Source organism: Zonotrichia albicollis, chromosome 27 (assembly GCF_047830755.1).
Source record: "Zonotrichia albicollis isolate bZonAlb1 chromosome 27, bZonAlb1.hap1, whole genome shotgun sequence".
Lineage (NCBI taxonomy): Eukaryota > Metazoa > Chordata > Aves > Passeriformes > Passerellidae > Zonotrichia > Zonotrichia albicollis.
The window spans coordinates 474,654-489,382 of NC_133845.1; the positions used below are offsets into that span (position 1 = coordinate 474,654).

The window sequence follows — 14,729 nt, forward strand, 5'->3', positions numbered from 1 at the left end:
CAACAGGGCTTGACAGATTTGGGCTTAAACACAAAAGCCAGACAAATCCCTGCTTTCACAGGAGGCCCCAGTGGATGCTCCAGGACAGGCAGGATTAGGGGAAGGAGAAAAGGGAAAAGGAAAGAGGAGAGAGACACTCTCATGAGGTCTGGCTGGTGCTGCTCATGCCAGGAGCACTGCCCTGTGCCAGCAGCTCTGTGCCCTCTCTCCTCCCAGCCAGGATGATATCTGCTTGTTCTGCCCACTTTTCCCAGCTTGTTCCCACTCTGGCTGGTGCAACAAAGCCTGGAAGGCAAAGCCCTGAGCGGGGCTGGAGAGCTGCTGAGCCTTGCAGCACAGCCCAGGCATTCCAGGGTGCAGGGTCTCCTTTATAAACCACTCTCCTCCCTTAGCCAAACAGAAGCTCAAAAGCAGCTGGTCTGATTGAATTACGTGTTTAATATTTAACAAGAGGTCAGGTTAGATAATCAAATAGTCTTTTTTGTCTGAAAATTAGTCCTGAGGTCAGTACAGAACCTGCATAGCTTCTCCTCTGCAGCAAGGGGGGCTATTCCTCCCCATTGCAGTGATGATCACGGGCAGGGAGCTCAGGAGAATCCCAGGAAAGTCCAAGATGTTTTTAAAATACCATTAGAAAGCAAACATAAAATACACTTTATCACCAAGTGAAACTTTCTTGGTGTCATGGAAACAGAATTTTGGAATTAACAGGTTTGCTTCTGTCGTAGCTTGTTGTCTTACCCTGCTCATGGAAACGAGAAAATGAAGGATGGAGTTTGGTTTGGAAACTGCTGTAAATGGTCACCCAGGCCTGAACCGCTTTTAAATTTGATATTAAGGGCCATAAAGGAACAGATGATTTGTTCTGACAGAATGAAGGAAACTCTCCCTGGCTGCATTGGCAGTGCATGGTGCCCCCAGCCCCACAGGCCCAGCCCTGCTGCCCACCCTGACCCCTGGCTGGCACCTCAGAGCCACCACGGGCTCCTCTGGGAATGGGAGCCCTCCTGGCACTGCCCTGCAGCAGGGACAGCCCTGCAGAGCAGCCCTGCCCTCCCTGACACCATTGATCTGCAGCTGCAGACAAACACGTCCGTTCTGCGAGCAAGCAGGAGCCATGGCCAGTCACCGGTAGCAATTCCCAGTAATTAAATGAGAATTAATTGATTAACCAAGCAACGCACTTGCTTTATATATGGTGTTTTTATTAGCAAACCCTAGTTACTTAAGTAATTTCCAAGGCATATTTATTAGCGCTGCATAAATCTGAGTAAACAAGTCATTTTTAATTGTGGGAATAATTAAAAATGCCCACGTGTGTTTGTTGAAGAGCAGACCCTGCCAGAGCTGTGCTTGAGGAGGCTTTGTCCCTCCAGCCTGGCAGCCGGGGCTGTGCCATCTCCTGATGCAGCCATCCCAGGCACCAGCAGCCCCCTGCCCTGAGGAATCGTCCCCTTCTCCATAAGAAAATGCCCCTTGTCTGATTTATTTCCCACCAGGACATGCCCCAGCTGGTGCAAGGGCTGGGGTGTGAGGGGCAGCAGCAGAGGAACGCTCTCCTCCATCCCCCAGTGCCCCCACACTCCTCCTCACCTCCCCACTCAGCACAGAAACATTCCAAAGGCCTTTTTGGGGGGGGTCTCATGATTAAAAAATTGGCTCTGCAATGCTTTATGCATGCATCTGTTATGCTAAAATAACCCTCCTTCCTAACCATGCCCACCTGCTGTCTTTTTCAATTTTAAGTATTTCTAAGTAGCAATCAAATCAGTATAATTTGTTCTTTATCTCAGAAAAACCATTGTGAAAGAAAAATGTGACCATTATGTTACATCAGGGAAAAATACCAGCCCTTTCTTTGCAGCCTTCTCTCTGTTCTATCAGATCTCAGTCGTCATTATGCCCGTCAGATTTAATATTGCTCGAATGCTCCGAGCTTTCTTTAATCACTGCAACCTTTCTGCCATCCCCGAGCTCCCCCCTCCCCAAGGTTAAGGCTTTTTTTCCCGTTCTTTTTTAATTCAGACACATAAATACGCACATTAGGGATGCGTTAAGGGTTTCCAGGAGACGGCTGGCTCCCGTTCGGGGAGCTGGGGCTGCCATCAGCCGCCGCTGTGGGCACCGAGGGCCGGGATGCTCGGGCACGGCCGCCGCCCTCCGCCCGCTCTGAGGCACCACAACAGCAGCCCCGGCAATATTGATGCTGTAATCAATGCTGAGATTAGGATTGACTGCGGGAACACACCCAGGTCGCTGTAAAAACATCCAGTGCTGCAGATTTCAATAAAGCCTGTGGATCAGAGGGCAATGGTAAATGATTATTTATAGAGTCGCTGCAGAGGCAGGGCAGAGAGGGAGCCCATTACAGCCTGGATCAATCCCTCCACGTGCCAAGGGCTGGCTGCCATGCACCGGGGCAGGCTTTGGGAAGATCTCTGATTTAAAGGAGGGGGCAGCAGAACCTTTCATCCATTTTCAATCACTTGGTTCCTTGCAGGCTCAGTCCCCGTTCAGTTCACTGATTATTCAACATCTTCCCAGATCCCCACGTGGTCTGTGGCCACCCTGAGCCCAAACTCCTCTCTTGAGCCCAAGGCTGGGACGCTGTGATGGAACTGAGCCCTGATCATCCTTTTTGTCCTTTGGAGGAGCCTCTCCATGCCCTGCAAGCACAGCCATGGCCTCTGGTCACACCCCAGCCTGTGCTGTCCCCACGGACTCCCCACGACACGGCCACAGGGGCTGTGTTTGCCACCAGCACGGGTGTGATGCTCACTGCACCCCGGCACGGCAGGGCACTGAGGAACTGGGCCCTGGAGAAACGTGTCCTTCAGCCTGCAGACCTCAGAGCGGCTTTGGCAAGAATACACGCTAAAAATACACCCTGTCCTTTCCTTCCCTTTTGACTTCCCAAAAGCCAGGCTAAAAATAAGAGCTATTTGCAGGAAAATCCCCCACCACCGAGACTCCTTTTCCCCGTCTCTCTTCCAGGACACAACACTATTGCTGTTAAGTGACCTGTGAGCACATCTCCAAGAGATGAGAAAAATGGCACACAAGGTTCAGAGCATTAAACAGGCAGCCAGGCTGGGGTCAAGCATTTCTGGCGATGAGTGGGCTCCCCCTGCCAGCTCCTGAGTCCAGTGAGAGATCAGCCCTGACCTGCTGCCCACAAGGGGCTGCAGGACCACCTCCTCCAGCACCCCCAGCTCCCTGCTGCCTTCCCACCCAGCACGCCCTGCACACGTGCTCTCCAGCCAGCTCAGCTACACTTCACAGAGTCTAGTTTCCATAAATAAAAATTAAGCAAACACTTAACAAGCGTCATGCATATTAATACCCTCCAGGTGAAGGTTAGCATGAGCTGTGATTGTGGCAAATCCGCATTTGATTAGATTGACTTGAAAACAGGGGAGATAAACAACCCACAAAACCCTAAAAATTACTATAATTTATTCTTTTGACCTCTATGAGTTTCTCAGTTTTACACAGCTACAGCCTCCTTCCCTACCCAGGGCACTTCAAAGGAGCAGGTGGCGGCAGAAGAAAAGTGACTCCACTGCCCTGGCCTCATGAATGGGTTCCACATGCAGACTTGGTCTGCACAGCAGCTCAGAGTGTTTGACTCAGCCAGCCTGTACAAAGCTCCTTGTGGAAGTGAGAGACCTGTTACGGGTCCCTGTGCTCAGCATTGTGGCTGTGGGACAGGCAGGAGGTGTGAGGGATGGCAGGCTTGCCTTCTCTCGCAAGCTGCTGTCAGTTCTGAGCCGTGGGGCTGCTGGGAAGCCAGGGGGATGAGGCTGGCTTGGGAAGCAGCATTTCCCCCCTGCCAGCCCCAGACACAAACTGTCCCACAGATCTGTGCCTTGGCAATAACCTTCCTACAGCCCAGGCAGCTCCTCCTGGCCCCACTCACATCTGGGGCAGTGCAGACGTTTTATGGACCCCTGGCTCCACTCACATCTGGGGCCGTGCAGATGTTTTATGGACCCCTGGCCCCACTCACATCTGGGCAGTGCAGATGTTTTATGGGACCCCTCACGGGATGAACAGAGCATCTCCCAGCTCCTGAGCTTTTCCCAGGGCAGCAGTCTCTGCTTTCCCCACCCTCCAAGCCAAGAAGGACACTCCAGCTGCAGACAGAGCATCAGCAGCTGCTGAACAAACCCTGGTAGAGATCCATGGCAGGACCCAAACCGCGGCTGGAGCTCTCCGGGGGTCCCTGCTCCGCTGCTGAGCTCAGGGCACAGCTGCTGAGCCAGAGGGGCCCTGGTTATCCATTCCTGTCCCGTCGGTGGTGACAGTGTTAATCACAGCCGTCTCTGAGAGAGGGATGCTAATGAAGATGTGATGCGGGCAGCCCTGTCCGCAGCCATTTCTCAATTCATTAGCATCCTGTCACTCCAGGGGCGACCACAGAGACCTGTGTTCCCACCTTTCACCAAAACATGACAGGATAATAAAGCAACACTATTTTTACTGGGGAAAAGCCAAGAACATCCCTTAAGCTCAATGTCTGTTGTGGTGAGTCCCTAAAACTGGGAACAAAACCCCAGCACCCAACTGAGCAACAACAACAGACTGCCTTGCAGCCCTGGCAGGGCACCCACAGGCAGGCCCAGCAGCCCCATTGCTCAGTTCAGGGTGCTGCTGTACCCATGGCAAGGAGCAGGGAATGGCATGGAGCGGGCCTGGAAACCTGTGTGTGTATCCCATGGCAGGACAGACCCTGGCTGCTGAGAGCTCCCACAGTGCCAATGCCCTCACACCTGCAGGAACCCTTTATTGGGTGGCAAGGACATGGAGAAGGGAACAGGCAGCAATGCACAACAGGAAAAACTCAGATCTCTGGATCTGTGCTCCACCAACCAGACAATTGTCGATGTCCCCTAATATTTGTGCCCCACATCACATCAAGTGCCTCTTTGGTAGGGCAAATTCATTCCAGCAGCTCCACATACAGAACAAGCCCATTTCTCTACTGAAATCACACCTCATCCTCAGGAAAGTTGCAGTGTGCTCTGACCAGCTTTAGGTTAGAAAATACAGTCCTTTGAGCACTCTCATGGGTGCCTGAGGTAACGTGATAACAGATAAGGCAGGTTTCCATCCTAGCTGTGAGCACCCTGCCCTGCTCTGGGCAGGCTTCCATGCTGTTCACATCACTGTGGCACCCAGCAAGGACAGGCCTGCAGGAGCTTGCAAGAACCTTCTGGAGCAGCTGACAAGGAAAATGCGTCTGCCGCCCTCCCAGATGAAAGAAAATGTTCAGTGCACACTCTGACAATACAGACCTCTCCTGATCTGATGCTCACTCCTCTTGAAAACACTCAAAAAAGGAATAATCTTGCTCCCCATCCTCCTCTTGCAGGCTCGCACAAAGGCACCAGCTCTTCTCCATGTCTTTCTTTTTTTTTTTTAAATTAAGACCATGCACTTCCATTTAATTAAAAGTATCTACGTAGGAATGAGATTAATTAATTCTCCTTCTACCCAAGAGCCCTCTCATTGTGTTCACTTAAATGAGGTTTTAAATGTTGTCTCTGTGCCGTATCTGGGCCAGTTGTCTCCAGACAACACTTGGAGTGTTCTTCCAGCTCGTGCTATGCCACCCTGCATCTCCTACAAGGAAATGAGGAGCCCAGGGCCAGCCACTCCCTGCTTTGGAGGATGCTCAGAGCAGAGCTCAGGATGCCAATGGCCTCTCCAAGGTCTGCTCATCCTCCCTGCACAGCCCAGACCATGGGCAGGCTCCCCACAGCTGGAAATGCCAACAGGGAGCTGCCACAGCTGGGGCACAGGCAGGGGAAGCAGCAGCTGGCACAGGGCCCTGTGCCCCACAGCTCTGGGGCTGGTGGGGAGTGAGGAGCACCAAGGAAGCCCCTGCACCCCTCCCAGCACCAGCTCCAACCCCTTTGGTGCCGACCAGTAAATCAGTATTGAGGAGATGCTGCTTGCTAGCCTGACATTCTCTGTACCACCTGCCCATTCCTCTGCACAGGTCAAGCACAGACACTGAAGGATGACAGCTGACATGAGAGCTCAGCTTTAACCATCCCAGGCAGAGGGAAAGGGAACAAAGACAATGAACAAGGTCCTCAGCCTCGGAGAGGTGACCTCAAGCAGTGCTGCAAGAATTGTCTGTTCTGCCTGAGGAGCAGCACCCACACTCTGCGCACCCAAATCCCACCTGTTGCAGGGGACACACCTTTCCTCTCCTTGGAGCTGCCTGTGGCCATGGCAGGGCCCCGCTGTCCCCAGGTAAAGCCCTGGCAGAGCACCACGTTTGCACCCCAGTTCCCAGAGGCAGTTCATGTTTCACCCAAATTCCCCATGATCAATCTTTATCTGAGTGCCCATGGCAAGCCTCTGGTGGCTTTGTTCTCTCAGACTGCCCTGGACCAGCCAGGGCTCCATGGGAGAGTGCTGCTCCTTCCTCTGCATCCCGGGGAGGGCTGCAGGCTGCAGGTGGATCTTTAAATCCACCTTTAAAGCCGATTTGGGACGCCCAGGCAGCACTTACCTCCTCCCATTTATATCTCTGCAGCAAATACAGGAAATTCAGTGGATCGCCTTAACCTTTGGTGTTGTCTCTCCCCTGTAACTCTAATCTTTTATTCATCTCAGCTATGAGCAGACTTTCCAGATAGTGACAATGAGACTGGCAGGTGTGTCACCTCGCTGTCACACAGGGGGCTGTGGGTGCCCTCGGTGCCACCTGCAGCCCCAGCTGTGCAGGACCCTGGGCTGGCCTCAGTGAGGCTGCAGGAGCTCCTGTGAGAGCCAATCTCCTCCTGGGACAGCCAGGGAGGAGCAGAGAGCCTGCCCAGACAGGGCTGTGATCTGCCGGGGATGGAAATTTCCAGCATCCCTTCCATGCTCCCATTTGCTCCCTGCCTGCCATTAGCCTCCAGAGCTCTGATTTGTCGGCCTGTCATTTGGACAAATGTTGACGGGCACAAACAAGCAGGGCTTTCTTCCCCCCCTCCCCTTTTCTCTCTTTTTCCACCTTCCACACTCTCCACTGCCAGTGAGAACATCAAGGGAAAAGGATGAACAACTGACCCATAAAATAAATACAGGGCTTACAGTTTCTGATAGAGATTAAATATTGTAGGAGTCATGACTAGATAAAAGCCAGTGGAAGGAAAAGCCTCAGACCTCAATAGAGCATTAAATAAAAAGAAAGCAGCACATATACACACACCCAGACACAAGAAGATGTGCTGCAAGATTTATGGCGAGTTTGATAATCTGAACTGTTTTTGCTCCAAGCAGGCTCACCTCAGGAGTGCCGCTCTCACACAGCCCTGAGGAGAGGAGCGGAGGCAGAGCTGCCTCACCCTGTCCATGGGCTGCCAGCCCCTGTCCCCAGCCCCAGCAGCACCCAGTGCTGGACACGGTGACCAGTCCAGCAGCTGGAGGTAGGGGATGGCAGCTCCTCCAGAGCTGATGGGGACATTTGGCATGATCTGCTTGTGGCCCTGCCAGTCTCAGCAGGAGAAGCTGATGCTCCAAGGATTGAACACACAAAGGGCCCAAGAACCTCAGCAAACCCTGCGCCCTGTTCCCCATTTCCCTGTGCCTCACTGAGAACTGCCTGCTAAACTCTCCCATGCCCCAGCTCCCAAACCTGGGCCTTGCCAGCCCACCACAGGTTCGATTTCCCCTCCCTCAGCCTGCAGGCCTGTGGGGTTTGGGGTTCACTCTAAACCCAAACCTGGGCCTTGCCAGCCCACCACAGGTTCGATTTCCCCTCCCTCAGCCTGCAGGCCTGCGGGGTTTGGGGTTCACTCTAAACCCAAACCTGGGCCTTGCCAGCCCACCACAGGTTCGATTTCCCCTCCCTCAGCCTGCAGGCCTGCGGGGTTTGGGCTTTGCTCTAAAGCCGCTGCCAACCTGGCCCAGCCCAGGGACAGCTCGGGCAGGGCTGCTGCCCCTGTGCCCGCCCTGGGTGCCCCTGGTGCTCCAGCCAACAATCAGGCAAACACCAGGCAGTGAAGGCGGCAGCACAGGGAGAACTGGAGCCGCTCCTGGCAGCAAATTAGGCATTTAAAAACAGAGGAGAGCGAGTGGCAAAGATTAAATGCGTTATAGATTTGCTGGAGGAGAGGCGGGCGAAGCAAAGGTGGATCATTGACACCCCTCAGGCAACTGGGTGAAGATTTGTTTATGTACTGGTGTGTAATCAAGTAGGAATGAATGCGAGACACGGGGCCTTAATTTTTCATTTGCAATCAAGGCCACGCACACACCTTCTCTTAGTCGCAGAAAAACACTGCCACGCTCCCTGTCCCTGCTCAGCAGCATTACCCGGAGAAGGGACAATTACCAGGGATAATGGGGCTGATTGTGGACAGGAGCGGTGGGGAAGGAATGCTCAGGGCTGCAGGGAAGGGCTGCAGGCTGCTGGGTGAGGGAAGGAGCCACAGCAGGTCCCAGTCACCACTGCAGGATGCTCTGGGCACTGTGTGCCCCTGGCTTGGAGCAAGTTATGTGGAAGAAACCTGAATGCCCAGAGCACAGCATGGACAAGGGGCATGTCTGAGGAAGGACAAGGTCTGAGCAAGCAGTGCAGAGCATGGGGCAGCATCTCCCATCCTGGAACAGACACAGGGACCAGGTACAGAGAACAGAAAGCTGACATGGGCATGGAAACAGCAGAGAGGAGCTGGAACAGAGAAGGGAACAAAGGTGCAGGGTGCAGAGAAGAACATGGAGAGTCACAGGCTGAAGATTCCCTCTCCATCTCATTGAGATTCCCGGGCAGGCTGTGAGGAGCTGCTGCCAGCCTGTCGCAGCCGCGGTGCTGGAGGCAGCGAGGTGCCGTCCCCGAGGGAGGCTGAGAGCCAGAACAGAGCACACAGGAGGGCGTCTGATCAAATATTCCCTTTACTCCTGGCAGCCCTCACATCTCCCTGCTCTGCTCTGGGTGTGCTCCAGCAGGTGAGGTGCTGCCAGCCCTGCTTACCTGCCTGCTGCAGGATTTCTGCAGGAACCCTGGGAGGAATGGGGCTGCTCCTGCAGGAATCCCATAGGAATGGGTCTGCTCCTGCGGGAATGAGGCTGCTCCTGCAGGAATCCCATAGGAATGGGGTTGCTCCTGCAGGAATGGGGCTGCTCCTGCAGGAATCTCATAGGAATGGGGTTGCTCCCGCAGGAATAGGGCTGCTCCTGCAGGTGCTTAACCTGGATTAGGGCTCAGCAGCCCAGGTGTGACACTGCACCAAGCACCCCCCACTGCACAGGTGCCGCTGCAGAGAGGGATTCCCACTTTGGGGCAGCTTGGTGAGGAAGAGGAGGGCATCCCACTCACCCCAAAGGATGCTGAGAGCCAGCACCTGAGGACTTGGGTCAGCGCTGGTACTGCTGGGACACAAAGCAGGAAAATAGGATTTCCAGGCTTTCTTTGGGGACAGGGCATAGAACAGCCTAGAGCAACTCTGCCAGCCACCACAGGGAGTGTGTCAGGAGGCAGATGTGGGTTGGGCTCACAGATGTGTCCTAAGACAAACAAGACATCCCAGGGCTGCTGAATCCCTTCACTCATCCAAAGGGCTCCATTTTCCCACCTTCTGGGGTGCAGGGTGTCCCCCAAACCCCACTCAGGCTGCCCAGTGCCCAAGCCCTGCTCACCTTGGATTGCAGAGCCGAGGGAGTGTTGAGTGGCATCCCTCCCTACCCTCTCCTATCTACATTCTGCATCCCTGTTCCATCTGCAGGCATTATTCCTGCGCTGCCCACATCTCTCCAGGTCTGTGACTTACAGGGCTGCTGCTATCCTGCAGAACAGGATAAGAGCTGCTGCAGGAGAGCAGGCTGTGGGCAGATAGGCAGAGGCACACGGGTTAGAGCTGATACTGGTGCAGCTCAGCCCGGGCTGACAGGGAAAACAGATGGAGGTGTGAGGCACCCATCAGTCCATAAGGAACTGACCTGGCCCGGGGCAGGGAGACACCCCGAGAGCACTGAGGGTGTCCCCAGGCACAGCAGCTCTCAGGGGAGCCTGTGCTGGGCAGCATTGCTGAGCTCTCATCCTGCTGGCACAGCTGGACCTCAACAGGATTTGCTTATTTAACTCAAGCTCTTTACTGCACTCAAGTTTGCTTATTCAACTAAAGTTTATTTATTCACATAGTGTTTGTTAGTTTGGCTAAAGCTTATTTTTCTTCCTGAAACCTGTTTGTTTACACAAAGCCTGTTTATTTAAGTGAAACAGACCAAGGAGCTGCTCAGCTCGCAGCCAGCTGCAGGGCGTGCAGAGCTCTGCAGAATCCCCTGCCCTGCTCACCTGTGCACAGGTTTCCAGGAGAGGTCTCGAAGTGCTGCAGGGATCACAGCTCACTCTGGAAACAGGACAAGCCCAGTTTAAACCCTTAGCGGTCAGTGGACTGAAATTATTTTCCTGGTTACACTAATTCAGATGTAAATTTTTAAGCCAGGTGTTAGGGTTTAGATGGAATTCAGGTTTTCCCTTCACTAAAATGACACAACCAGATAAAGCTGGTGGTGTCACACGTGCCCCTGCCCGATCGATGCCACCTGGAGCAGGTGTTATCCCAGGTGGCACAGCACCAGCAGCTGCCTCGAAAATGGGATTGGATCTTCAGAAAAAGCTATTAGCCCCTTGTCAGGACCCTCTGATGAGAACTGACTGCCCAGCGCGGATCGATGCCAACAGCTCGCGCCTCGTCCCTGCTCCCGTGTATTTCAATCACCCAGCCCAGGATCCAGGTACGCCTCACCTGATGGGAGTTTAAGTGTCATTTATTGCTAATTACTTCATGTGGCATAAGGTTTTCAGCAACTTCAGCCTGGCAGAACAGGCTGTAATTACACAAATCAGACTCAGATACCCAGTTAAAACAATTCCTCCCTGTATTTGGTTAAAAAGGGAAGAAAATTAAGAACTGTATTGCTGACCTAATAAAATAATTTTGTAATTAGGACCAAATGACTTCTGCAACTTGTGAAAATGTGAAATTCAGGGCAAAGATTACATTTTTATTTGAAGTAATGATGATTTTCTTCATTTTCATAAAATCCTGGCAGTGTCCTCAACTCAGCAGCTGTGGGGTCATGGATGGGGGAGCGTGTTTCTGCAGCTGGACACAAGATAGAGGGGTCACTAAATCTTGCTGCTCAATTGTTGCTCTCTCCAGCTTTCCCCATCCAAGTTCTTTGTATCTCAGTGTCTGAGAAGTTAATGCAAAGGGTTTCACCAGGTCCCTGATCCTGCATGCTACAGGTACAGTTTCCTGCCACCTATTTGTAAGGCCTGTGTAGGGCCAGAAAAGCAAAGGAGCAGAGTGTTTAGGTTCAATGGGAAGAAAAGCACCACTAAATAACCTTAAAACCCTGAAAGACGTGGACCCCTGAGAGGATAAATTACACACACCACAAGTGTGAGACACAATTAGTGCTGGCTCGAGGAGAAAACCATCGTGAGCTGGCATCAGCCACAAACCTCTTCTGCACTGAAATAATTGCAATAGCCATGGAAACCATCAAAGCTGCTCTGCTCATTTCAGGTAAGAAAAGAGTGAGCTGCATTCTTGGCTCTGTCCTATGGTTTTTCCCTGTGTCACAATTTCGCTCAGAAAAACCTTATTTGTGACATAACCATGAGATGCCCCGAGTGCTCAGGAGCTGGACGGTGGCCCTGGTGTGGCACACGCCCCCGGGTCCATGCAGCCCCTCTGGGGCCAAGCGCGCTCATTCTGCACGGTTGTTCTCGGTGTGATCTCCTCAAAAAGCAATTGTCTTCCTCCTCATCCTTTGTGCAAAACATAAAAGATTAATGATTCTAATTTCAGTGCTGCAGCTGCCTCGCAGCCTGATTTGGGGGGCTGTGGTGGAGGGGAGGCAGGAGGAGGAGAGGAGGAATGTGGGTGCTGCTGCTGCTGTCCGAGGCTGAGCCGGATCCTTCCTGCAGCATTGGCAGCTGGATCCACGTGTCCGGGGGCAAACAGACCCCGGAGCCACAACCTGGAAATGCCAGGTGCTCCACAGACAGACGCCAGGAAACCTGGCAGTGCCAGGACTGACTGGGAGACAACAATGGGCTGAAGGAGGTCACGTATTTCAAAGGAGGATTACCTTACCCTATTTACCTTACCTTACCTTAACCTTACCTTACCTTAACCTTACCTTACCTTACCTTACCTTACCTTAACCTTACCTTACCTTACCTTATCTTACAAGGCAGGATTTAAATATCTGGCTGCCATTAAGAACTTGTGTACTGACCTACTGCAGCTTGGGAAAGTTGGAATATCAGTGTCAGATCAACTTCCTCCAAGGCACTGCTCCTCAAAGAAAGTAGTTTAGCAATTATAAACAAGAAACTTATGAAATCTGCTCTGCATTATATGCAGGTTCAATACATCAGATTTAACTCCTTTTGTCCTAGTGCTGAGCGTGACCTGCTCAGCCCCAGTTCCTCCTGCCCATGTTGCTGGTGGAGCTCAGATAGTGGACTCTGTAACAGCTGGGATAAAGAGTGCAAAACAAGGTCTAGTTTTGTAACATTAACTTTTTTTTATTAAGAAGACAGATATTTTATAGTACTTCTTTTCCTTTGTAAAAATGGGATACATGAACCAATACAAAATGTGAATGGGAACAGATGGATATGTATTTTCTTACACTGTAACATCTTCCATGGACACCTTAAAACAGAACTGGCCTAAGGGGAAAAAATAAAAAGGCCGGGTAAATAAAGAACAAGGTTGTTTATCATCAGTTCTGCGTTCTTCATTTGTGATCCTCCTTTAAACAAGGTTGTTCTTTCTTCACGCTTCAAAGTCCTAATGATCTAAAGCTGTACAAAGTAATACTCAACAATACATTTCAACAGTGCACTGTATACTGAAGAAAAAATACATAAACCGATATACAACTAAAATTAATAATTTCCTGTTTTTTCTCCTGTTTTTATGCGTGGTTTTTTTTTTTATTTTATTTTTCCAATGCGTGGGGCCGAAATTTTGCAATCTACCTGAGACGGAAAACACCAATCAAACACATGAACCTGAGACATGTCAACATTGTAAGTCAAAGTTACATCGGTAACACTGCACTACGGTACACTTCCAAACAAATATGGGCTGCTCAAGGCCAGGATGCCCGTCCCGTGCCGCGGAGCCCCCGGCTCCAGCCTGGCTGCTTCTCACCGCGATGGGGTTTGGCAATGGTGCTGAGGGCTCAGACAAGAGCTGCGCTCGGCAAAAGCTGCTCGGAACAGAGGGGTGTTTGCTTCGCGAGGTTCCGCCCGTGAAAGAGGGGAAAGACGGAATACTGCCGGGGAAAACGGGCCTGCTTGGTGCCCCAGGCCGCCCCGTTCCCAAAGGAATCCCACATTGTAATGGTTCTGCCAAAAAACAGCAATTAAAAAACAAACGCACGGAAATGGCCCCCCCCGCCCCAAAACCCGTAAAAAAATCCCCAAACCTGACACTAAGATTAATGCTTTCCTTAAATAAATCAGATACATTTGCCACATAAACACAATAAAAAAGTATCGCTCGAAATCCATGATTACTCACCAAAAAAAAGTCAGCATACATAACTTTATACCGTCTTCCCGCTGCAGTTTGCTACCTGTCGCTTACAATCCCAATTGAGCCAGAGTCTCCTGTGCACCTATGGCTTTAGTGGTCATTAGCACGCTCGTTTCAACACGAATTCCCGCGTTTTACTCAGCAGGTAGAAAAAAAGGCAGTTTTGTTCATGCAGCCGCTCTCCGGGTCTGGGCTCACACGTCAGAGGGGCTTTACCTGCTGCCTCCACGGCCGCCAAGCGGGCGAGGGTGAGGAGAAGCCCCCGCACCCGGGAGGGCTCTGCCTGCCCAGCAGGGACCCTGCTCCCGCATCCCCACGGCCGAGCGGCGCCTCTGCCGAGCTCCAGCCCATCTCCCAGCTGCACCATCGAAAGCACCTGAAACAGCCACAAAAGGGGGCTTGGGGGTGTTATCCGAGCCCTGACGGCAACAGGGGAACGGGACATGGGCACACTGAACTGCAAACTACGCATCTAAAATGTGCTGGTTCTCCTCCAATGAGCTCGAGTTCTGAACGGAAACTGGTGAAGAGAAAAAAGGGGAAACACCTTCAGAGAAACGCACCTACTCCACGGGGTCCCAGCTGGCAACTCCAGAAACAGGAAAGGGGAAACGAAGAGCCACAGAAACCCGAAGGGAACTAACGCACAGAAGCCCCTCTTCTTCCCAGCCTCCCCCCGACCCGAACGAACAGAAATTAAACAAGGCACAGAATCTTCTGCAAATGACTTCACTAAACTAAATCCAAGCTGGACTTGGCCAAAAAAAGAAAACCCAAACGAACTGAGGTGTCAAACAGCAGAGTGTACTTTACGAGGAATATTTTTACACAGCAAATCCCAGACCTTCCCAGCCTCACCGCTCTCCACCCATTTGCTTTTTTTTTCCTTAAAAAAAAAAAGACACAAGCTGGTTGCAACTTCCAAGATCACTTTGTCTTTGTAGCGTTTAAATAGGGCCAGTAGTAACCGTCCACAGTTGGACACCTCATGGGAACCAAGGCTGCTCTAGATGAAGTACTCTTTCTTTTCCTCGGAGTTGTTTTGTCCCCCCTCTGCGTTGATGATGGCTGTGTCTGCGTCGGCCGCATCATCTGCTCCTTTGGCTTCGTGAGTGAAGTATGTACCTGCAAGGGAAGCGGAGGCTGCGTGACTCCTTGGGGGCC

The 14,729-nt window shown here is 52.0% G+C and overlaps 1 protein-coding gene across 9 annotated transcripts in view; it reads right to left on the bottom strand.

The window, feature by feature from the left end:
- Positions 1-12,520: 12,520 nt before the first annotated feature.
- The window catches only part of CADM1 (cell adhesion molecule 1), a 194,693-nt gene continuing 192,484 nt past the window's right edge, over positions 12,521-14,729 (bottom strand). For all 9 annotated transcript variants that reach the window (XM_074559576.1, XM_074559574.1, XM_074559572.1 and 6 more), the window contains one exon: positions 12,521-14,690. In XM_074559576.1, coding sequence (XP_074415677.1) covers positions 14,572-14,690 — 119 coding nt within the window. In that variant the 3' untranslated portion in view covers positions 12,521-14,571. The remainder of the gene's footprint in view (positions 14,691-14,729) is intronic.